This window comes from Danio rerio, chromosome 9 (assembly GCF_049306965.1).
Source record: "Danio rerio strain Tuebingen ecotype United States chromosome 9, GRCz12tu, whole genome shotgun sequence".
Lineage (NCBI taxonomy): Eukaryota > Metazoa > Chordata > Actinopteri > Cypriniformes > Danionidae > Danio > Danio rerio.
In genome coordinates this window covers 39,050,919-39,077,500 of record NC_133184.1, presented here as the reverse complement: position 1 = coordinate 39,077,500, position 26,582 = coordinate 39,050,919, and the positions used below count along the sequence as shown (strand labels likewise).

Here is a 26,582-nt window from a genome sequence, read left to right as displayed (position 1 = left end):
ATGTAAATATATTTACAGTTTAATATAAACTCCATTCAATTCTGTTGATAGTTGTTATAACTAACTGCTAATATTTGATTTTGGGTTTGACTCTATCACAATCTCACTGTGATAAATCTCTTACATTTATTTGGAAGATAAAAATGACTGACAGGACTTTCTATGTGTGTTGTATAAAGCAAAATCTGTTTATTTTAATCATCCATATGTTTTTGTTTTCTAGAATGTCCTCAAAACCTTTCACACCAGAAGAGGCGAGAAGAATTGTCCAGGTTCTACAGAAACCTGCTGTGTTTCTAAACATGACCACAGACTGGCCAGCTTTACACTGGACTGTAGAGCATCTGTCAGCCTGCCTTACAAAGAGGATACGATTCCGGGTTGGGAAAAGAAGTGAGGATATGGGTAAGCAACAAACATTATCCTCTCAACAGCATTAATGCTTTAATAAGCATTGATGAGTATCAAGTAATACTGGACTCCAAAAACTCAAGTTGCACAGAACATCATTTTTTTGTAGTTAATTTTTATGTACTGTATGTAACAAGTAAAAGGTTGAAACTAAACTTAAAAACTTTAATAAATAAGAGGGGATCTGGTCCTAATTATTATTATAATTTTTTTAAAGTTTAGTTTCAACCATTCAGTTGTTACATACAGGACAGGACTAGATCCCCCCAAGCAACTACAATAATTTCAGGTTACTTGTGCGGAGAAACACATATTTAGCATCCATTGAGTTAAAGTTGGTTTGAAATTCGCACATTTGGACTTTCTCCTTATTATTATTATATTATTATTATTAGTATTATATTTTCAGAAAAATATTCTTTGCAAATTGTAAATAGTGAAAACATTAGCAACCAATGACTATCAAAAGTTCAACATTGTTCACAGTCAAATAAATTGTGCTAATGTTGTTTTGTAGTCATACCTACATGCGATTTCAGACTGAATATTTAAAATAGAATGGTAAAAAATAGCTATTCAAAGCATGTCACAAGTTGACACTTGACGAATGTGCGAATAAAAAACAACTTTACCTCAATGTAGCGTCATACATCTTTCTCAAAAGCACAAATATCCCTCCCATTTCCCCTTCCAATTTAAGTGAGGTAGTGTGTTATCTTGAGAAATCAGACTAAATATGTATATATATCACCTTTTTACATGATGGTGAATAAAATTCTCATCTTTTATTTCTGAGAGATAAAAGTTCTGTTTTATGTATGTTACAGTATGTATGCATTATTGACAGGAATAAAATAAGCATGTTAAAATTTGGATGTGTAACAGAAACTAAATGTTAATAAGTGTTCTGTAGAAATGTGTATACTGGCACAAATGAAGTTGCTTTTTGTAGAATACTTGCAGTAAAATAAATAGTCTTTATCCCAAGAATGTCAACAGAAAGCACATTTAATTGTATAATAAGACTTCCTCTATCACGGGGTGCTATTTATTAACCTTGTTTAATGAAAACAGAAGTATTGTAATAGTGAGCCTGCAGAAACTAGAGTCTAAAATGAACACTAGATTATAGGAAACAGTGATTCACCAGATGTCAAGTATTTTGTTAATTGATTAATTCATTATAAAAAAATAATAATACATTTCATCGCCTGTGAAACATATTTATGGTCACTACATTAAGTGCCAAAATGTTAGTTCAGGACCTTCTGGCAAAAAGTTACAACAAACTATGATCTATTACATGTTTTCTTTAAATAAAATCTAAATATATGCAGTAAACATTAAATGTCAATCAGTTTACTTCTAAAATTATTTTAAAAATTATTGATCAAGAATAGTAATGCAGTTTCATCACTTTAAATCATGCCAACTGAAGCCAGGGTCATATTAGAAATACAAAATGAAACTAATTTAATTATTTTCACCTTTTTGAAGGAATTTTCCAGTTGGTGCATTTTGAATGAACTCTCTTGGATAATTGGTCATAACCTATTCAGTAATTTCTTTCACTTTGTGTACACCAGCTCCTCTTTTTGAAACGGAGTGTTCCTACGTCGAAGCAACCATTAAAGAGTTTCTGTCCTGGACTGCTAATGATGGTGAACCATTAGTTGGGCCATTTTTGGATTATCACTGCAAAGAATTCTGGGCTTATGCTGATTACAAATACATTGCCCAGCTTTTTCAGGACAAACCTGCCATGTTTCAGGTAAACTTCATAAATTTCTTTTCCTTTATCCTCTTAAGGGCCATGGTGTTTTTTTTTTACATGCATTTTTTATTGCTCTTTGCTATTTGGGCCTATTGGAACCTAATTAGAAAAAAAAACCTAAGTATCATCTTTTGATATGATATACTTTTAGAGAAAAATTATGTCCATATATGTGGACTCATGGTCCGAATTTACATAAAAACTTTTTTTCTGACTGTTTTGTAATGCATATTTAACATTTTAATAATTTTAACATGTTTTGACTATCAGAGAGTTTTAAAAAAAAGTTTTTCCCATTTTGGACTGTTAAAAATAACAAAATATAAAACATTCAAAGTATTTTAAATCGCCACTTAAAAGCTAAAATGTGCTGTCAACATATGTGGCCACTAAGCCCTAGGTTAATGTAAAACAATTAAATATTCCAATTCAAATATGTAATACTACGACTACTAACAGCAGTAATGTTATTTATGATTATTATTTGTTTAATTACTAGTAGTTCTTCTGAATGTTTCACTATTGTTATCTCGCATGGATGCTTATATAGGCGCGTGTGTGTATGTGTACATTTGTCATGATATCTACTTTTTGTTGTACGATATATCGCACCAAACTATATTGTGATAAATTATATTATTTTCATTGTGAGACCATTGTATGCTACTCATTTATGCCAAAATGACAATATAATAGCATCCTAATATAAGTACGCTACTCCAAAGAACACATGATATATTATTCATAAGAATATTTAACTTTATTCTAGTTATTTTAACAATGTAATATTAGGTATTGGAATCAGAATGTGAAAATGTATATACCAAACAAACAAACATTATAAATAATAATAATAATGATAAATGTTGTCAAAAAGCTGCAAGGTAAAAAAGACCTAGAACATGAAAATATACGATAGTCATTTATAGTAAATACTATGTTGTTTTTTAACCATACTGACACTGACACCTCCAATAGAGATAGAGAGGTTGCACAATCAGCTTTTTGTACAGGCGATATATATTGCATCACCAAAGATTATTGAGGTCATGGCCATATGTTGTCCGATAAGTCAATATATTGATTATTGTGACAGTGGGGGATGCAAGTCTTTGGCATTATTATTTTGGACTTTTTTCCTAAAAAGTAAGCATTTAGCTTTTTTAATGTGTACCTAACATCATCTTCGCAAACTGCTTGCTAGCAACTGCCCAGCTACTCTCTAGAATCCACTCAACTTCCAAAATAACTTAGGAACTGCTTTTCAACACCCCACCAACCACCTAGATCATCCTAGCAACCATAAAGCAACACCCTAGTATCACTTACATTGTAACACCATAGCAAAATCTTGGCAATAGAAAATCATAGCAACTTTCCATGGCAAGCAACACTCACATTTCCCCCAAACGTTTTAGAAAATGCACATATTTAGTTGTTTTATTTTTATTAGGGGGGTGGTCTAGAGTGTATTTTAAGGCTTAGTTGTGTTTATTAGATGCAAAGCAATGTGTGCTCTTGCTTCATTTGTAGAAAATCATGTTATTTTTCATATATTCTACTTTGATTATATAAAGCTACTCAAATAACATGAAAACGGCTGTCAGTTTTCCTAGTTCCTCCTTAAGACCCGTCCTCAAGAGGCTCTGATTGGTCAACTAACATAATGTGCTGTGGTTCGCGGATCGGCTCCACTTCACCAGGAAAAGTGTCACACCCCTACAAGCATGCACTTTTGCATGTACAGTACATTTACAGTAGCTATTAACCGTATCAGTTTGTGCCTGAATCCAAAAAAAAAGACACAAAGGACACAGCTGAATCTCACACCTGCTCTCTAAGATAAAATCAGACAAGTGTCTTTCACATATATTCCGAATAAGCATGTGTATGTGATATGAAACGTTCTCATATCTTTTGCGAGTTTGTTTTTTAAAATGTAGAATGCAGGGAAAGCAGCTGCATAGAGAGACACTGCAGCGCTGGTGAAGATTTTGACTGTTTACAGCGGTTTGACCAATAAATATGATTTTGTAGCTAAACTGTTAGCGCTGCCAAACAGCATTTCCCATTGTTTACACCTTTTTTCTATGTCCTCGCTACAACATGGTGTTAACGCTAGAAACTGTGCAAGTCATAGATCAATTTAATAAATAAAAATACTTACAGGTTGTGGCTTACAATCCACAGCTTCTTCTATTATAGTTGGAGCTGCTCCTTCTTTAAGGAGCTTTTAGCCAAATCCAGCACTAAACTGGGAGATATTGTTGAAACTCTCCTTCATTAAAAGTTAGCTATATATTTTTTATAATTCTCTGGAACATAATTTAAATGAAATTGTAGGCTCATCTCTTTGTGTCGTGTCCTTTGGAAGCCCAAATACAGAAACAAAACAAGCTCTGTGAAAATAGTAGAGCTTGGACGGCATTTTAGCTTTCTCTGCTATTACATTACAGCGCCTCTGGCTACACCCCTTTGCTGCATGTGGTGAATGTGCATAACCTGAAGCACTTGTGATCTCACTAGCCTGGATGTATTTTTTTTGTAGTCTCCAAACTTCATTCACTGTAGGCTTTGCTAAGCTAACTGTAAAAGCCAAAGTCTCCCTTTGCATTGATCTTTAAGCGTATTACATTCAGAGATGTTGTTTGTTCACACAGCTACATTACACATCAACTAAAGTTTAAAATATGATACTGTAGAGGACAAACCCTTCAAGCAATATAAAATTGTAATGAATTACAACAACATTCCACTATTGTGAATTGTTTTTTTCATAACAGCTAAAATGAGCTCCATTTCAATCAAACAAATGGACAAGACAGTACTCTCTTCATTTTCTCTCGCCATCAATCATACTCTCAGACCTCATCAAGCAGCACATTAACCCATTTGCCATTTTTTCCACATGCCAGTTATGCTCAAGAGCAGACAATTTTTCATGAAGTGGTGTTAAACAGCACATGAGGCACGTCACCGACATCAGCTCTGATCAATAAACACAGTCCAACATTCATTAGTATGTATTGCCTTGTCTCCCGAGGATGCTTACCTTTTATTTTACGAGCTCTCTGAAGCTGTTTATTAGCCTAAAGTTGTTACAACAGCTCGTGAAAATGTATCACAAGACTGGGAATATGAAAAATATGAGATGCGAAGAGCAATTAATCAGTCCTAGCTCTTTTATGATTTCGCTAAAATATAACCGATGGCGAATCATTGTCATTCTGTGAACATTTAATGATATTTTCTGCCAATTTATTTTGCTTTGTCTTCCTCAGCCAGGGGAACAATAGCCTAATGTTCATTTCTAGCTTTCATTTTTTTTGGTAAATGATAATAAATGTTTATGAGGTGCCAATATTCTTGCTGGCAGCCAGGGTGTCGGGCGCGGACACGGGCATCTCTTAAATGACGAATAGGGTAGTTTAAACATCGCTGAGGGCCTGATTACATACCATCTCATTTACAGTCCCCTGGACACGGGAATGCTTTCATTATTTGCCTTCAAGGGCAGCATCTCTGAGTGGTTCTTGCTTGCTTGATTGAAAAGAATTGACATCAGTTGGTGATCAAATTGTTTTTCGCTCTTTGTAAACACAAGCATTATGACTGCAGGATGTGGTGTGGTCTGACTTTGGCTTTCCTGGTCGAGATGGACGTGACAGCACACTTTGGATTGGTACACAGTGTGCCAATACTCCATGTCACCTCGACTCTTACGGTTGCAATCTTGTGTTCCAGATTCAAGGCAGGTGAGTAGCAGGGACTTAATCAGGTTTAAGGGGCTAAAATGTTATCAAAAGACCCAATAATTATTAGATTTTTACATTTTTTTGTATTTTACTAACACTATTTTATTTATTTATTCATTCATTCATTTATTTTGCTAATATTATGTGCTTCTGTCATTTTCTTTTATATATATATATGATTATATATATATGATATACTATGTAATTTAACTGAAATAATCAGTACTAAAGTTCATAAAACATATCTATATATATATATATATATATATATATATATATATATATGTGTATGTATGTATGTGTGTGTGTGTGTGTGTGTGTGTGTGTGTGTGTGTGTGTGTGTGTATATATATATGTTTTATGAACTTTAGTACTGATTATTTCAGTTAAATTACATAGTATATCATGCCAATAATATACATTATTTTAGTATTATTTATTTTTTCATTCAGTCATTAATTTTGCTTCGGCTTAGCCCTGTTATTCATCAGGGGTCGCCAAAGCGGAATGAACCAACAACTCATCCAGGTTTAGGTCTATATATTGTTTCATATTTTACCTATGTATTAACATTTGGAAACACTATAATAACTGCACACTATGAATCATTTATTAAGCATAAGCCAATAGTTAATTAATCATTTGTAAAGCATTAACTCTGCATTGATATAACTTTTGGACTTTTAATACACACACACACACACACACACACACACATTTTCTGTTTAACTTTTTTTTGTTAATGTAGTCATTTTGGAGCATGAAGTTATTTTATTTGTGGAAATTGCTTAGGCAAGCAATTGTTTTTCATGTTTGAATCTTTATATTATGGAATTCAGTAAAGCGATCTAAAAGCTAATGTAACATACCATGTTTTTATATTACAAAGGTAATGAGTAAATATAATATATTTTTTAATTTCTTGTAGTAACATTGATTTGTGCTTTTGTCATTTTCATTTTTTTGTTCTTAATATTTCTTAATATTGTTAATAGCTCTTAATATTGTTTTGTGATCTTTAGTACTAATTATTTCAGTTTATTATTTTCAGTATTAATTCCATAGCAAATCATGCTAATTGCATGTTGTGTTCATTTTTTTTTTCTGTTATTCTGTTTGCAAACATTATTAAATTTTCAAGAATCTTTATTGTAGTCTTATTTATATTTATATTGTTTAATATTTTAAATGAACTTTTAATGCATGCATACATCATATTTTGTATTTAGCTTTATTTTAATGTCAATTTAGTAATTTTAGAGCATAAATGTATTTTATTTGTGTCAATTGCTAAGACAAACAATTGTTTTTTTGTTTTTTTTCATTTCTTTTAGTGAAATGTCCTTTTAATATTTTTTTTATATATTAGTGTCCAAGGCATCTTCAGTTTTTAAAAGTTATTTGTTTTTTTCATTATTGTAATTTTGGTATATTCGTGTCATTTCTTGAAAAATATTTATTTATTATTTTTATCTGGCTGTATTTTATTTTTGTTTCTTTAATACTAATTATTTCCATTAAATTCTAGTAATGAAGTTTGCCCTGCACACTAGAAACTTTTTTGATGCATTAATCTTGTCATTCAGAAGGTCATGATTTGCACTCAGTAAATAATTGCTTTTTAAAGTTTTTATTTTACATTCTTCAGGTGATACAAAACACAGACGTTTCAGCACAATGCCTTTCTCAATTTGTGACACAATTCTCTTACTGCACCCTTTTGTCCCATAGTCAATCACATTACGTCATTAATTAGATGGCCACTCGATAACTAAAAGCAATCTCATTTTCATTTCAATACATTAATTAAATACAGTAGAAATACTTACCTTCACCTTCAAAAATGTTATTTGACAGGAAAATAGCATATCAATTATTATCATTCACTTATTTATGTCCACATCAATACAATTAAATTCTGACAGTCCAAAACATTTAAAAAAGAAAAATGTTCTATCTCATTATTTGTATCATTACATGCTCAAAATCCATGATTCACAGTATTATAGCTAAACAAAAAACCATTAAAGAAACGCAGAAAGGTCCAACTCCTCATTTATTCCTCTTGGTGTGAGTGATTTTAATTTATGAATCCAAAACGCTTCTCTTTGTATTAATCTTTTATTCAGATTACCTCATCTATGTGACTTAAATACTTCTTCCATTTCTAAGCATTCTAGTTGTTTAACGTCATGTCCAAAATCTATAAAAATGTCTTGCTACTGCTGAAGTTGTACCATGTCGTCGTATACTTTATTTATGTTCACTACATCGCAACTTCAACTGACTTCCCTGTGTATATCTTTTGGCACTGACATTTTAACATCTAGAACACATTATGAGTAGAGCAGGTAATACAGGTTTTTATTTTATATTTTTACCTGTTGCAAAAATTCTTTACACTTTACCAAATTCTGACTTGCCGCACAATTTCTGCAAACGATGACAAGATATAACTTCAGCAGTAGCAAGACATTTTATAGATTTTATGACGTTTAACAACTAAATATAAAGGAATCAAAGATGTATTTGAGTAACGTAGAGGAGGTAATCAGAATAAAAGATTATTACAAAGAGAAGCGTTTTGGATTCATAAATTAAATGAAAATGTATTTTTTAATGTTTTGGACAGTCAGAATTTCATTGTATTGATGTAGACATGAATAAGTGAATTGTGATAATTTATATGTTATTTTCCTGTGAAATAATGTTTTTGAAGGTGAAGGTAAATATGTCTTGTGCGGTTAATCATGGTATATTGAAATGAAAATTAGATTGTTTTAAATTATCCAGTGGCCGTCTAACTAATAACGTATTGTGAATGACTGTGGAACAAAAGGGTGGATTAAATTCTATGGCAAATCATTCTAAAGTTTGTGTTAATTTGAAGTTAAAGTTTTTCATTTCTTTTAATTGTAAAAGTTTCTAGTTATACAATAACCTTTTATTTATTTATATTTCAGTTTTAGTCATTTTAGTACCTAAGTATATTGTAGTACATTAGCTGACAACACCAATATGTTGTGACAAAGTAAGCGAATGCTAGATTTTCTTCTTTTTCTTTTGGCTGAATCGAGTGCCACAGAGACAAGAGTGAATTGTCATGACACCTATTTCAATGATATATGTCATATAGCAGGTAGCCGATTCAACTGAACTATCTGACATATGTTAGAAACAATGTGCCCTCTTAAATGCCCCAGAAAACCAATTTCAAGGGGTGAATGTCACCATTTAATAAAAAAAAGAACCCATAATACTGCTATTGTATTGTATTTTCGTGCACTTGTATGAACCCTTCTGCTTTTTACGGTTTAACTGAGACTAGTTTTTGATGAGCAGCTGTCGATAAATCCCTGGACAAGATAAGCCTCGGGCAAAACTGCCAATTTGGCTTATTCTATGAACACGGTTTATAGGAACGCCATGTGATTCCTTCAAATATTGACAAGAGCGCTATCTCGCCTTATGCTAAGGTTTCTGATTCAATCCAGGGTTGCTGAAAGAAAAGGCATTCAAAAGGAGGCTCACAAGAAATGGAGAGAGCATTGACGTGAGCAGCTATCGAGAGGTGTTATTTGCTCTATTGAGAGAAGCTGAAGCTGATAATGCAGAACCTCCTCCACCATCTTATCTCTCTGTGGGGCTCGTCTTGTCTCTATAATTGCTCATTGAGACTCCTCGTGTCAAGATTGCCTGCCGCAGAAGTCGCAGAATTGTGTAATCTCACTTGCAAGTAGCTTCTTCGTAGTTTGAGAAAGCTAATCTGCTAGCATTCCCATTCATCGGTGTGTCAACATTAGGGCATTTTAGCATCGATATAGCAACATGCACATCCACAATAGTTTCAGGGTTATGATTAAGCAGGAGTTTTAAACACACATGATTGTGTAGTAATTGCAATAATTAATTATAAAATCAGCAAAAAAAAAAAGATCACTTGCATATTTTTATGGCACGTGACGGTGTACGCATTTCTAGCCAGTTTAAAGCATTTAGGCACAGGGATTTAACATTTTAGCTTTTCAAGAAAGATTGATACGGCATATATGTAATGAAGATTATACAATCTCATCTAATTTTCATCTGCTTTTCCGGGGCTGGGTCGTGGGGGCAACAGTCTTAAGCCTGGTTTATACTTTTGCATCAAGAGATCGACGTGACCCATGGCACATGCCTTGCGCATTGCCATGCATTTATACTTCTGCATGCTGTTTCTGTTGCTCTGCAATAACACGTCCGAAACGCTAGCTGGCAGTGAGATGTTCATGTTCCTTTGTGTAATGTTTGTTTACCTTAAATGTACAAGTGCCTCAAACTCGCTCATTTTGAGGCTGGAATTGGCAGACGTGCAACAACTTAAATCATAAGGTTAACACAAAACAACAGTTTCCATCTAGAGCTCCTTTACGGGACTCCACACTTGTAAACACTCGCTGCATAAGTCTCGCAGGGCTGCCCACACTCATCAGCACTACCAAGCCGACCGATCACAGAGCTTGCGCTACAAGTCGTTGCAACGTGTAGTAAATATTTTGAAAGATGCGCGTCAGCGTCACCAACATCCTAAGGCGAGGACAATAGCCCCTTTCACACAGTGATACCGGTAAATATCCGGAAAATTTACGGAACGACTTTACCGGTATATACAAAAAAGCGCTGTTCACACAGGCGAGGACGTTACGGAAATTTTCCGGAAAAGAGCATTCACACATCCATTCCAAAATACCGGTAAATTCTGACATCATTCACCACAAATGAGCTTTAAACGGCTGCGCTTGTATTTGTAAACATTTGACTAAATTACAAACTCTTTTGATGATCAATATTGTAAACAACTTTCACAGGATCATATTCGCATGTCGAGATGTTCATAATATGTGCGTGTGCAGGCGCTCACAGGCTGTTTCATGGGCACACGCAAAGCTTGAAGGTAAACAAACAACGGCTTATCATAAGCATCTTATCGATGATTATTTGCACAGTTGGCATTAAGGAGAACATATAGACGTTATCTGACTAACTTCTAGCAGCTAAATGCGTCTGGAAAAATATTCAAAGGCTTTTATTCTCACAAACCGCGCGGACGTAAATGCGTCTGACTGTTGTGATTGGCTAAAGCAGAAGTCTTACGTCAGCACGTTCTAGACGTGCACGCGCTTATTCCGGAAATATTCCTTCTGCGTTCACACAGCGCAGCATTCCGGCAAATTGCCGGTAATGTTACAACTTCTCTTTCCGGAAAATAGCCAGAACGAATTTACCGGTATTTTCAAAAAGGGCCTGTTCACACATACAACCTTTCCGGAAAATTGCCAGTAATTTTCCGGAAAGGTCTGTATGTGTGAAAGGGGCTTATGTGTCCACACGTAGGCTGTGCCGTAGCATATGCGTGTACTTGATGCAGAAGTATAAATCAGCCTTTAGGAGAGAACCCCAGACTCTGCTCTTCCCAGACACTTCTTCCAGCTCCTCTGGGGGAATCCCGAGTTGTTCCCAGGCCAGCTGAGAGACATAGTCCCTCCAGCATGTCCTGGGTCTCCTCTCCGTGGGACATGCCTGGAACACCTCCCTAAGTAGACATCCAGGAGGCATCCGATACAGATGCCGGAGCCATTTCAGCTGACTTCTCTCAATGTGGAGGAGCAGCTGCTCTACTCTGAGCTCCTCCCGGGTGACAGAGCAGCTCAGCCTACCTATAAAGGTGTGCCTTGCCACCCTGCAAAGGAAACTCATTTTGGCCGCTTTTATCCGAGATCTTGACCTTTCGGTCATAAGCTTATGACCATAGGTAAGAGTAGAAACGTTGATTGACCAGTAAATCGAGAGCTTTGTCTTTCGGCTCAACTCCTTCTTTACCACAACTGACCGTAACATCAATCGCATTCCTGCTGCCGCTGCACCAATCCGCCTGTCGATCTCATGTTCCATCCTTCCCTCTCTCGTGAACAAAACCCCAACTCCGCCACCTGGGATAAGGATTTTCCTCCAACCTGGAAATGGCAAACCACCTTTTTCCGCTGGAGCACCATGGCCTCAGACTTGGAGGTGCTGGTTCTCATCCCAGCTGCTTCACACTCAGCAGCACCCCCCCCCCCCCCCCCCCCCAACAAAAGGGATGCTGAAGGTCCATACTCTATGAAGACAACAGAACAGCATCCTCTGCAAATAACAGAGATGAAATCCTGTGGTCGCCGAACTGAACCCCCTCCAGCCCAAGGTTGCACTTTGAAATTCTGTCCATAAAAATTATGAACAGAATTGGTGACAAAGGGCAGCCCTGCTGGAGTCTAACATGCACTGGAAACAAGTCCAACTTATCGCCGGCAATGCAAACCATACTCAAAATATTTCTATATATTGTTCTGTGTGGTTATGCCGTCTTTATGGTATTTGTCATTGTTTCACCAGAAAACGATGGCATCTCTTCCCTCCTGATGACACAGCCTGTCTATACCCAACACGTGTACCATATGAGGAGTCCAGCGTATTTAGTCATGTCAATGTGATTCGGCCTGACCTGAAGAAGTTCCCAGCATATGGACGAGCTCGGCTTTACACCGTCACACTGCAGCCTGGTCAGGTAGGCCTTCATGACATTTTATGACAATTCAAGAATAATTAAAACACCTAGGGTGCTATCATAGACCTGGCATCAGGAACAATGCAGTTGTTTTTTGCTAGTTTCAGCCTGGCACAGGTATGATTTTCCTGTCTTGCGCCACATTGTTTAAATAGGAAATGCATTTGTGCTGGTCTGAAAAGGAGGTTTGTTAAGTTTCGTAGTTGATGTGTTGCTATTTTGAAGCAACTGAAATAAACCATGCTATTGACCAACTAAAGGCTGATCTAAAGTCAATGTTGTAGGCTTTTTTGTTATTTAAAGAGCACGTTAATGATATGCATTTATACAGTACATTGGTCCACATTGCTTATTACACACACAAGGATGCACAGCAGCACACTAACATCTTTAAATATGGAAAATATAGATGTAAAAGATTATTATTGTCTACACCTCAAAACCCTACCTCCTCCCATGCCTTCTTCACCTCAGGGGCCATTGGTGCAAATCCAATGTCGATCTGCTAGCGTTAACCTTATGCACGAGCAAATCCTCACAGCTGAAGTGTTGATTTTTTTTTTCAGCTTAAAAAGTCCGCCATGTAAATAGCAAATCCTCGATGGTGTGTCCACAACTCGCTCTTAAAGGGAATACAAGATGATTGGTTCAATGTATGTTATTTCCAAAACAATCCCATAACTCTATATGTCTGGCTGTGCAAGAATTAGTGGTGTGTTGGATTACAAATTTTACAGTTTGAATCATGTTATGGTTTTTTGTCACGGATCGGACCATTTTTCGGATCAGCCAAAAACAGGAGACAAATTTAATTTGCTTTCCATTTAAAAAAAACAGTACTGCAAGTCACTTTTAGTTTTGACAAACAGAACTTGGAACCAGTAATTTTATTGAAAATAAAATGATGTATAGTCAGAAAGAAGTGAATTTTATTTTGTCTATTATTGTTTGTAATGAGAGAAAACATAAAAGACAGTGAGAAGAAAAATACCTATTTAAAAATAAACAAATAAATAAAATGTACATTTAAGACCCTAAAAGTACCATCCTCAGTTTCATATGTATATAGTTTAGGTAATACATTTTTCCTAAAAAGGGTAGACTGGATGCCACAAAATGGTTAAAAAAAGTACACAATAGAATTGTAACTTAAAAACAACAAATTAGTTTTATCTGTTTTCTTTTTAATGATATATAAAACAGTTATGAGTGTAATTATTTGATTTTTCTTATAATGTCCTTGTATCATTAATGTACCTTCCATATTTATTTACTCATGGAATTTTTTTTGTATTTCATCATTTCATTTACTTTTACAATTTCTGCATTCTGATGTTTGGTTGTTTCTGTATGTAAACTTGGAAACTTCAATAAAAACCAAATGAAGAAAAACTACTACTAATAATAAAATAAAGAAATAATCAACTGAATAAAAATAAGCTGTAAAATATTCATTACAGTGAAAAAATTCACTGTTACTACAACTGTTGCTGATAATGCAAAATGTAGAAATCTAACAATTTGTACAAATCATTTTTATTTTAGTCTAATTTTCAATAAATGATTCAGTTTTTCACTCATTTCATTACTAGATGTGTCATTTTTGAAGAATTATTCAGTGGCATATTTTTATGGCTGGTTGTCACCACCTTTTGGTTAAATAATGTAATTGCTGCTGACAACTTTAATTTTTGAGCATCAAGTTAAATTCATATGACGATGATTTTAATCTTTGCCATAATCATTTTATTATCTAGGTTTTATCTAGATTATAAACTGTTATCTCATTACCTCTGTGTTATTTGATTGTTTGTAACTTCATAACTAACTCAGATTTGATTGCAGTGATTTGAAGGATTAATAAACATGCAGATCACCATCATTTATTATTATGTTACGTGTGTGTTCAGATCCCGATTTTTTTTTTATGATTAATCGTGCAGCTTACACTGAATGTATTTCTGCAGCCTAAACATGTAGTGACAGAAAACACCTTTAATAACCTAAAGAAACCCACCACATCCCGAATAACCTACCACAACTTCTTCCATCATCATTATATTTTACAAGAAAGTCTAAATGCTGTCATACAGAACATGGTATGGCATAACATGAACTTAAAACTCCAAGTTATAAATTTAGAATTTTAACATAAACTTGCAAATAGCCTTCCTCCCTTCAGAACTGGACTTTGAAACTAGCAATTGAAGTTTAAGAAATCAGAATTGTGAGTAGAAAAGTCAGAATTGCATTTGATTTTGTCAATATTTCCCACAACTCTACCTTAAGAACATGCAAAGTTCACATCAAGCTATTTTGAGGAGTAAAAAAGTCAGAATTATGAGCTAAAGGAAAGTCGCATTTACCTTTTGTGCAAATGGATTTCTGAACTTACAAATATGTAATCATTAAAAATGTAGATATGAAAAAGGCCTTGTTTTAAATGCCATGTGACGCAGAAAATCCAGTGTATAATTCACACACAATCAAATGAAGACTTCCTTAATTGACCAACAAGTGATGTGACGTCATTGATGGTACATTTACAAAAGACATTCAACATGATGTTCCCTCGAGTGTCTTTTTGAATCTCGCATCACAACAATCAGTCTGCTATCTGTGTATTTTAGTGACAGAATAAAGCAGTGTGTGTTTTGTAGCATACCGTCCTCCTTCAGATTCAAGCAGCGTGTGTGTATGTGTGTGTGAAAGCTCTCTGATCAAGCTCTTTGAGAGGCGAGACGGTGGCAAGGCAATTAGCGGCGGTCCAACACAGCGCTCGCACACTTTACACAGCATACTAATGAAGAGGAGAGACACAAACTTCATTCTCTGTGAGAGTGAACAAACGGGAAACTATAGCCGAAACAATGCCTGTATTTACAGTGTGGCTTGAGCTCTGAATTATTTGAGGTAAAAAAAAAATTATGAAAGGTGTGTTCATTGCAGAGGTTGGACTTTTAAGAGCCGATGTTATTAAAATGTCCACTACCCTGTACTAAATTTGAATGGTTCTATCTAAGTATGGCTGCACAATATTGGAAAAAAACAGACATTGGGATATTTCGTTTTTTATACATTATACATTGCGATATGAATAGAATTTTACAATACGACTAACAACTCTATTTGGAAAGAATTCATAATTTTATTATAATTGTAATGATTTTGTGCCTGCGTAAAACATAATAAACATATCACAAGCATAAAGTAATCAAAAACAAAGATACAAATAAAATAAACAGTGCTTTATGGTTTTCTGGAGAGTCTAACAGTATTGAGGCACAGAAATTAAAAGATCAAATTTTAAATTACACTCAAACCTTTTATAAAAGTATTCAGCAACATCCATTCTTGTCTTAGGACAAATCTGAAACACTTTTATGATCCACTTCAAATGTTGACTACTCTAGTCAATAATTAAATGCAATTAAATGGTTTATATCCGCATATGAAATCCTGCATGGTCACATGCGTACCTAAAAAAAATCTATTTTCTGGTCAACTACAATCCCAACACAACATTGCATATCTTGCGATTTGACTATTGCAGATTCGCACGTTGCGATATCGATGCTGAGGTGATATATTGTGCAGCCCTAGCTCTAAGGATGATATTACGACCAAAGTTACGACATATGATATTACGATATCACATTCCGATCAGATTCATTTGCATGTTGTTCTGTTTAGAGGGCTAGTTTTTTTTTTTTTTTTTTTTTTTTATGACCACATAGGTTTAACATAGGGGTGAATATGATGACCAAAAATTATATTTTGTATTGTGAATGAAAAATAAATACACATACATGTGAACAGCTATGGAGAAAATTAGGAGAGCACTTGAAATTTAAAAGAAAATTCCTTGCATTTCCAATTTATAGTTATGAGTTTATTTTTTGTTTGATTTTGTAAACTAGGCTACTCATGAAATTTCTTCCAAATTTGAAAAAAATATTGTCATTAAGTGTTTTTTGTTGCATAACATAAGCAAAAAATACAATACAATAGCAAAAGCACTGAAATGAAGTCAAATATTAACATTTGATTAAAAAGAAGAGTTTTGTCATTCTTTGTTTAAAAATTGAACCCCTTTTTTCTTTATGTATTTTTTTATTTTATTTATTTTATTTTTTATTTTATTTTTTTTATTTCTCTTTCATGTCGCTATAACCTTGCAATGCCTTTCACAATGGCAGTGCTTGTAAGAAAAGTGTACAGAACCTTCCTTTTATCACACACTGAACTGTTCACTTTTTATGTGTATCGTATATCTTTTTGCATTTTGTCATTACTGTAATGAAGTTGTGTATGCACTCTATATGTACACTTGCTGTGCATTTGGGTGACGCTCGAGGAATGTATGTTTGCAGACTGTTAGCTATGTATATCTTCTGTTAAAGCCACAAAAGGGTAAGTAGTGTTGGGGATATTTGTTTATATATTCTGTTTTGTTGTTGTTGACTGTCTTTTTCTGTTTTGTGCAAATGTATATAAAAAAACCTTATAAATAAAGTATGAAAAAAATTAAGTTCAAATAAGAATAGGTTTAGCATGGAGATGAATTGGAGAACATTTTGTATTGTGAAAGGAAAACAAATACACATATATGTACAGTTATGGAAAACATTAGGAGGGCACCTGAAATAAAAAAAAAAAAAATTATTGTCTCTGGATTTACAATTTAAAGTTATGAGTTTGATGTATTTTTGTTTTATTTTGTAAAAAAGGCTACTCCTAACATTTCTTGTCATTTAGTGTGTTTGTTTGCATACGATTATTTAAAAAAAACATAATAAAATGGCAAAAGCATTTTAACAAGATTTGCAAATATTGTTATATTTTTAGTGTTGTTTTTTGTTAATAAAACTGTAATAAATTTATTTAAAAAATAAAGTTCAAATCAAATGGTTACTTTTAAAATGTATTAAAAATATATCTCAAATGTTGTCAGTTACAAAATTGAATACAAATATAAATGACAAAAGCACAAAGTCAATAAAACAAACAATAAAATTATGTATAGTGTTTACATAATTTATATGAAATGATAAAATATTAATTAACACTCTTAAAAAAAACTTATTTTCTCTTCACCTAACTTTGTCTGTTCCAGCACCTCTGGCTCCGTTTTTCTTTTTCAAGGATCTGTTTCTGACATTTGACTGAATAATTGATTACTCCTTTGTTGTCATTATTATCGGGAGTTTGCTTGGAATAAAAACCCCTGCGTGTAAAAATCGATTGACCCCATCTAGTCTTATAAATATTGCTAGGGTATTGATTTTTCTCTGACTTAAATTATGTGAGGATATATGGAGCACAGCTGCCATCTGGTGGAAAAGAGTTTTTCAATTTGCACTTTCAGTTGGGTTAAAAACGCTTCTGATATTGTACTGGGAAATGCGTTGCTCTTTTATTGAAGCATAAGCTTAAATTGACATACATTTTAATGCAACTTCAATAGGCTGTTGTCATTGAAGCAATAGAGGAACAAATTAAACACTAAGAAAGTGTGACATCAGTGTTAAAAATGTAGCTTGTAGTCAGATTGTTATAACAATGATAAAATATGTGATAATGAGTGTCTGCTGTTGTCTTCGATCAGGTCCTGTTTGTGCCCAGACACTGGTGGCACTATGTGGAGTCAGTGGATCCAGTGACTGTCAGTGTGAACTCCTGGATTGAGATGGTATTGAGATTTATGTATTAATTACTACTAATATTAATATTACTAATAATATTACTAATAAAATAATATTAAATTGTAATTAATTTTATTTTTAGGATTTTTTTCTACACTTTTTTTTAATAGTTACATATTTTTTATTAATCTTATTTGTTTAATTGTCTGATTAATTTATTTAAAAAATATAAACTTATTTTAAATTTCTACTATTATTAATATTACTAATAATATTACCACTACGATATATATTATGTTTTAAGTAATTAATTACATTTTTATTAATATGTTTTTTTTTTTGGACTGTTTTAATAAGTACACATTTTTATTAATTTAACTTTCTAATTAATTTATTAAATTATTTTATAGTACAGCTAATATTTATATTATTAATTATATTACTACTAATAATAATATTATATTTTAATTATTTTTTATGAATCTTTTTTTCTGGAATTTGTTTTATTAGTTACATATGTTTTTATTAATCAAACTAGTTGCCTGATTTTTATATTTATTAAATTATTATATTGATATTACTACTAATATTAATATTACTACTAATAATATAAATATGAATATTAATATTACTTCTAATAATATTATTATATTGAAATTAATTTATTTTTATTAATTTTTATGGACTTTGTTTTAATAGTTACATTAATAACATTAAAATTTCAATTCATAGTTTCAATAATAACATTAAATATTAGTAATAATATTTACAGGGTTTCTGCAGGTTTTACCAAGTCAAATTTAAGACCTTTTTTTTTTTTTAATGGTCAAGCAGAGAAAAATGTACTTGCCCGTCAAATTAGTTATTTTAGATTTTATATTTCTTATATATTTAAAAAAAACTGTCAAAACAAGCAGAACCAGCTGTGTACAAAAACTCTACATGTATGCACAACAGACTGTTCTAATATTAGTTATGAATATAGTTTGGCTAAACGTTTTATTGGGATGGATTATTGGTGTTTGAATATACATTGGATCGATTAGGTAGCTTTACATTAATTCATCCATTCATTCATTTTCCTTCAGCTTAGTCCCTGATTTATCAAGGGTCGCAAACTGGTCTGGCATATGTTTTACATAGCCGATGCCCTTCCAGTCACAACCCAGTACTGGGAAAGGTAGCTTTACATAAACAAAAGGAAATTAAAGAGCCGTTTAAAATGATTTAAGACCTACAAGGCAATATTCAGTGAATTTATGAATTTCTAAGGCCTAAAATTGTTTTTTTTAAATTTAAGACATTTTAAGACCCCACGGATACCCTGATTTATTTGCTTGTCAAGTCAATTGAAAACATCAACATGAAACTCAATTTTATATTACAATTTTACAACTTGTACAATACACTTTTGGGGGGACAGGTAGACTCAATGAAATATTTATCCTCAAATTATTTTATTATCCTCAAATTTTATTACTTGGTTAAGTTCAATCAAAAAAATATATACAGTGGAAACAGAAAGAATTCAGACCCCCTTAAATGTTTCACTCTGTTATATTACAGCCATTTGCTAAAATCATTTAAGTAATTTTTTTCCTCAATGTACACACAGCACCCCATATTGACCAAAAACACAGAATTGTTGACAGTTTTGCAGATTTATTAGAAAAAGATAAATTGAAATATCACATAATCCTAATTATTTACACCCTGTCAATATGGGTGGCTGTGTGCTCATTAATAAGGCAAAAACTTACTTTGAACTGATTTTATCAAATGGCTGCAATATAACAAAGCATGAAAAATGTAAGGGGGTCTGAATACTTTCCGTACCCACTTACATTTTTCATTATGTATGCATTATTAAATAGACCTAATTTATTGTTGTGCAGTTAGAAAGAACACTTGCCCACCTTGCTGTCCGATTAGGTGAACAGCACTACTTCTGATTTATTCCTCGTAACACTGTTAATAAATTCCCTTTTTATGACTAGATTCTGTGATTCACGTGTTCCACATTGTAGAAATCACAGCGCCATATTTATAACTCTGCTGAATAATTTGCTATAAAGCATTGCTTCTGCTCAGTGCGTTTTTTTTTTTCATGCTGAGATGCTGCAATTTCTAGCTGTAAAACACATCTTGCATAATCACAGAGCTTTCCAATATGCCAGTATACCGTATAAGCTTGCACATCTCTTTTCATCACTCCACAATTCAGAAACTAATGCAAACAGCCAAAATAAGAAGGATGTTTCACTTTTTTGTAGACTAAAATGTTGTATATAATAGACATATTCTGTTTAAAGATATCCCTCTTCCAAAAATAAATGTAAGAACACAGATGTCGATAAAACTGCAATGTTCGGTGTTAGTGCTGCTGAAATGGAGATTTATGGCTCAGTGAAGGAGAAAAAACTTAAAAGGTCTTTTAAAAATACAGTTAAAGATGTGCTACAGTTAAAAATACGAATGATTCGCCCCCTGTTTATTTTTCCCTAATTTCTGTTTAACAGAGATTTTCTTCAACACATTTGTAAACATAATAATTTTAATAACTTGCTTCTAATAACTTATTTATTTTATCTTTGCCATGATGACAGTAAATAATATTTTACTGGATGTTTTTCAAGACACTTCTATACAGCTTACAGTGACATTTAAAGGCTTAACTAGGTTAATTAGGTTAACTAGGCAGGTTAGGGTAGGATAGGGTAATTAGGCAAGTTATTGTATAATAATGGTTTGTTCTGTAGACTATCAAAAATAGCTTAAAGGGGCTAATAATATTGTCCCTAAAATGTTTTTTAAAAAAAATCAAAACTGCTTTTATTCTAGCCGAAAAAAAAAAATAAGACTTTCTCCAAAAGAAAAAATATTATCAGACATACTGTGAAAATTTCCTTGCTCTGTTTAACATAATTTAGGAAATATTTAAAAAATAAATTAATACAAATATTGACTTCATATGTATGTATTGCAATTTATGCGTTGGTTTATTTTATCAAATATATATTTATTTTCTATTCTTATGTTCAAACATTGGTATCATGAATATAAACTTTTCTGGAAATAAGTTTTGTTTAAACTCATAACTAAAAATAAAGGCTAAATGAAAAAGTCTATATTTTTTCAACTGAAGTATTTTCGATCTGTGTGTCGAAATAATAGAAACTAGAAAAGCCAAAAAGCCTTTAATCTTAAATTTTGTCAGGTGCGTGTTCTCACCTTAATGCCAGAAAAGCTGTAAAAGTTGCTGTTGTGTCTTTGTGTTTCAGGACATGGATGATGAGGCCAGAGTAGCAGAAGCCCTTACGAAGACCATTGTATGTGCTGTGAAAAGCAGCCCGAGTCTAGACAACAGCGACCAATGGCTCAATCCTACTGAGGTGTTACCTTTCTCCTGCAAACACACAAAAACACACTTGTATATACAGTTGAAGTCAAAATTATTAGCCCTCCTGTAAATTTCTGTTTCAAATATTTCCCAAATGGTGTTTAACAGTGAAAGGGATTTTCCACAGTATTTCCTATAATATTTTTTCGTCTGGAGAAAGTCTTATTTATTTTATTTCAGCTAGAATAAAAGCAGTTTTTCATTTTTTAAAAAACATTTTAAGATCAATATTATTATCCCCCTTAAGCAATATTTGTTTTGATTGATAGTCTACAGAACAAACCATCATTGTACAATGATTTGCCAACTAACTTGCCTAAGTAACTTAGTAAAGCCTTTAAATGTCACTTTAAGCTGAAAACTAGTATTTTGAAAAATATCTAGTCAAATATTATTGACTGTCATCATGGCAAAGATAAAATCAGTTTTTAGAAATTAGTTATTAAAACTATTATGTTCGGAAATGAAAATATTCGTTAAACAGAAATTGGGTTGAAATATATACTGTACAGGCTTGTAAATCAGGAGGGCTAATAATTCTGATTTCAACTGTATGGTTTACGAGGTCACTCCATAGGCATAATGTATTTTATACTGTAAAATGGCTTGCTATATGGCCTTACCCCACCAGTACACCAGCACAACCCTCAGAGGAATCCTATAACAAACGTTTCAAGGCCACATTAAATATCATTTTCAAGCTTTTTGAATGAGGACGACACAATCTTGTAAATCCCCTTAACATAAGAGTACAATTACAGTAGGTCATACCTTTGTCGTTAAACATTTTGTGTCCTTGTAAACCACATAAACAAGCATGTGCACACGAACACACACACACACACACACACACAAACAAACAAACAAACAAGAGGAGATTCACAGTTCTTAAGTCTATGTAAAGCACTCAAAAGTTCTGCCTAACTGACTTTCACACTGTGCCGTTGTTCAAATAATGTTTCTGGACATTAATAAATTACATTTCTAATTGATTAGACTGATTAGTTTAAAAAATTACACTGACATCAGTCTATATTTTTTAGCAGAATTATTTTAGATTAAATTAATTCAAGTTTTTTTTCCAACTTTGAGAGATATTCATCAATCTTGTTCAGCAAAAATGCATCAAATTGATTAAAAGTGACAACATTTATTAGTAACAAAATATATTTATTTTAATTTATTTGCTGAACATGAATGTTAATTTCTTTTCAATCTAGGAAACAAAACTATTGTACTTTCACTTTTTGTTGTTGTTTTTAGTTTTGTGTTGGCCCACACGGAATCTGTGCACGCAGAAATCCACAGATTTTCGGATATTTTTAGCCCAAGTCTATATATTACTTGTGTAAATGTCTGTAAATTTATATTTATTCAGTTATAAAAATAATTTTAGTAACATTATTGACTAATATGAAAATGTTCATATGACTTAATTACAATATAGTTTATAGAGTAATATTTTCGGTCATTTAGTAGATATATTATATGAGAGACTTGGTTTGATTACTTAATAAGTAAATCTCATTGGTTTTGAATTGCAAACATTAAATACAAGTTAAAAATGTATTACGTTTTATCTCATATATTAAGTTTTTAATTAAAATACTTTCAAAGTCCTTCTGCTTAAATTCATATTGTTTGCAAAATTCTGCGCAGAAATAGCAAAAAAAAAAAAAAAAAAAAAAAAAAGTCTGCAGATTTTACCTGCCTAGTTAACCAAATTAACCTAGTTAAGCTTTTAAATGTCACTTTAAGCTGTATAAAAGTGTCTTGAAAAATATCTAGTAAAATATTATTTTTCTGTCATCATGGCAATGATTAAAATAAAATGGTTAATAGAAATGAGTTATTAAAACTATTAGAAATGTCTTTAAGAAAAAATCTCTCATTTAAACAGAAATTGGGGGAAAAAATAAACAGGGGGGCTAATAATTCAGACTTCAACTGTAACTGCTTGGATGTGTCGTAAAACATAACTGCTCCTGTCAAAACAGCTCCATCTTAACCAATTGATGTTGGAGACCGTTATAAATGTTTTACCTTAAGAAATGTATGAGAACTTAATACTTGCTGAACTGTAATTTTTACTCAAACTCATACCTAATAAATCCAGGCAGCCTTAAATTCTACCTCTTTTTTTTTCTAATAGTTATAATTATAATAAAGAAAAATAACATGTAAATGTGTAATACATACGCCATGCTAACTCAGAATGTGACTGTGTGGTACCAAAACAGATGGATTATGATCAAAATCATGTGTCATTCACATCTATTTCATTCTTTTATTTACCTGTTAGCCGTGTACTGTGGGTTAGTTCATTTAGTAATACTCATGTGTCACACTGAGCGCTTCTGAAAAAAGATGTAGGTACAAATAAAAAGGAATAAAATGGTCACAAGAGATTTGAACAAGATAATGCAGTGCATGCAGAAAGTATTCATAGCGCTTGGGGCACCTGTCTTTGGGGATTTTTGCCCATTCCTCTTTGCCGTACCTTACAAGCTCTATCAGGTTGGATGGGAAGAGATGGTGTACAGCCATTTTCAGATCTCTTCAGAAATGTTCAATAGGATTTATTCTGGGCTCTGGCCTTGACATGCACTGTCAACCCTGGGAGCTTATATTGACAGGTGTATGCCTTTTCAAATCATGTCCAATCAACTGAATTTACCACAGGTGAACTCCAATTAACCTGCTGAAACAGCTCAAGAATGATCAGTGGAAACAGAATGTACCTGAGCTCAATTTAGAGCTTTACGCCAAAGGCTGTGATTACCTATGTACATGTGATTTTTCTGCTTTTTTATTTTTAATGAATTTGCAGCAATTTCAAAAAATCTTTTTTTCACATTGTCATTATGGAGTATTGTGTGTGGAATGTTGAGGAAATAAATACATTTAATCATTTTGGAATAAGGCTGTAACATAAAAAAAATGTAGGAAAAGTTAAGCACTATGAATACTTTCCGAATGCACTGTATGAGATGAAAATGGTACTGCGGTGAAGTACACAGATTAAAAAAAAAAATCTATGAAACCCTTTAGTGAAAACAAATCATTAACAAGTTAACAGGGTCTAGTTGTAATGAACAATCTGAAGCCTTTATGATAGCTGTGTGTGAGAAATGGGTCAGAAAAAGTGTTGAAATTACAAAGGTGGATTTTATTTTAGTACAAAAATGAAATTGGGAATTGCTTAACTACATCATGCCATCGTCACTGTTGTGTGTGCCCTAGGATGGAGTTTCTTCTCATGATGAAAACATGCAGTATTTGAACCTGGCAGTAAAGGTCTGTATGAACAAGAAGAGAGACGATATTGAAGATCAGCCTAAAGCAGAGGCTGTAAAACGTGACTTCAGTGGAGTGTTAAAGAGTCCAGCGTCTCCTCCTTCCTTGGTTTCTTTCGGCCCTCATCTCATTCCTGTTCATTTAACTGAGAAACCTCAATGCAGCAGCACAAAGGACTCATGTTGTTTCAGCTGCACTGATTCCCCACAGTGCCAGATTACAACTAAAGATCAAGACAAACTGAGAAGCGATAATAAACTTGGCCAAAGATCAGGTCAGTCTGTGCTTCAGGACACAGAAAATCCAGGAGGAAGTGGTGAAATGCACATCTCCACCAATGATGTGCTGGAGTGCCTGGTTCACCCTGATGTCATCGCTCTGGTTACAAGGCTAATCATGTGCCGGCAAAGAGAACTTCACTCTTGATTTGTCATGTAAATGCTACTTTATATAGATTAAAAACTCAATCATTTTGGTGAGATTAGAAGGTGTATATTCACATTGTGCATGTATTTACCATATAATGTCTACTGTGTCATCATTTGTTTTAACCTTTTGCACAGGTTTACTACATGTTTTAATTCGTCTTCCAGATAGTCCATACTTTAAGCAAGTAAAATAATAATTTCATTCTTTTATTTTTTTCAGCTTTTTTTGGCTTTTAAAGCTCATATAGTATCAATAATCAAGAATAACTATATGAGCTTAAAAAGCCTAATGTAAGAAAGAAAGAAAGAAAGAAAGAAAGAAAACTTGAAAAGAAAGACTTGTTGATAAGGGCTAAAGCTTCCACTTGAACTATATTTTTTCCAATAATCATGTCAGACTTTACAGGGATAAACATTTTCCTCACAAAAAAAAAATTAAAAATAAAGAGATTTTGACTCTTCCAGACAATTTTGGGGGTAGAAATTTGCTATTAAAGTATTAGTATTAAAGGGAATTGTAATAAAGTTCATGATTCGGCTGGAATATAATCTCGGATCTTTAGATGTCAAAATAATGCCACATAAAGCTCAGGAACATTATAGCACAGCTAACAAACAGGACATATGCAAGAATCCTAAAGGTAATTTAAATACGTTTTTAGGACTTTAGAAGAATATTTTAAAACCTCATCGTCACTTCAAGTTCTAATCAGTATCATACCTTTCTGTTAATAAACAGTTGTTAATAAACTGATGTAGTTAAATCAGTGGAGCACAACTGTGTAATAGGACTCAGATAAGCTCGGAATAAACAAAGCTTGAAAGAATAAATTACGGAGCTGTTTTCAGCGTCAGGCTTCAGCCTCTGTTTAAACTCCTCTTTCCAACCAGGAGTACGTAAACTTACATTTTCCCATTTTGCCGTCTGTTTGCTCTATGGTTTTGATACATGTGGAGAGCGTCACCTTACCATCCCACATCAGTCACAAATTACATGAAATCACCTGAACAGAGAAGCTTGGCCAGACGCACCCGGCCCAAACCAATCACGTGAATCGAGGAAAAATAAATATATTTATGCTTTTTTTGGAGTCAAACAGTTCAATAATAATAAAAAAAGTTGATTAGCAAATTTGCAATTAAAGGCCCTAAACTGTTCAAAAAGAAACATTTTTCTAGATCTTAGTTTGCTTTGGCAGGTCAGCGTAAAAAAATGTGTCTTTTACATATAAAATGTACTTTTTGACTGAATGTGGATTTGGTAACACTTTATTTTGATGGTCCATTTG

At 33.0% G+C, this 26,582-nt stretch overlaps 1 protein-coding gene across 3 annotated transcripts in view; it reads left to right on the top strand.

The window, feature by feature from the left end:
* The window catches only part of hspbap1 (hspb associated protein 1), a 26,754-nt gene extending 176 nt beyond the window's left edge, over nt 1-26,578 (top strand). The window contains exons 1-8 of one of the 3 annotated variants that reach the window (XM_005167828.6): nt 1-2; nt 224-405; nt 1,998-2,182; nt 5,804-5,940; nt 12,352-12,523; nt 18,132-18,215; nt 21,450-21,560; nt 24,812-26,578. The exon at nt 1-2 is cut by the window's left edge and continues 176 nt beyond it. In XM_005167828.6, the coding sequence (XP_005167885.1) occupies nt 1-2; nt 224-405; nt 1,998-2,182; nt 5,804-5,940; nt 12,352-12,523; nt 18,132-18,215; nt 21,450-21,560; nt 24,812-25,291 (1,353 nt within the window). In that variant the 3' untranslated portion in view covers nt 25,292-26,578. 3 annotated transcript variants of the gene reach the window in all.
* Nucleotides 26,579-26,582: the final 4 nt, after the last annotated feature.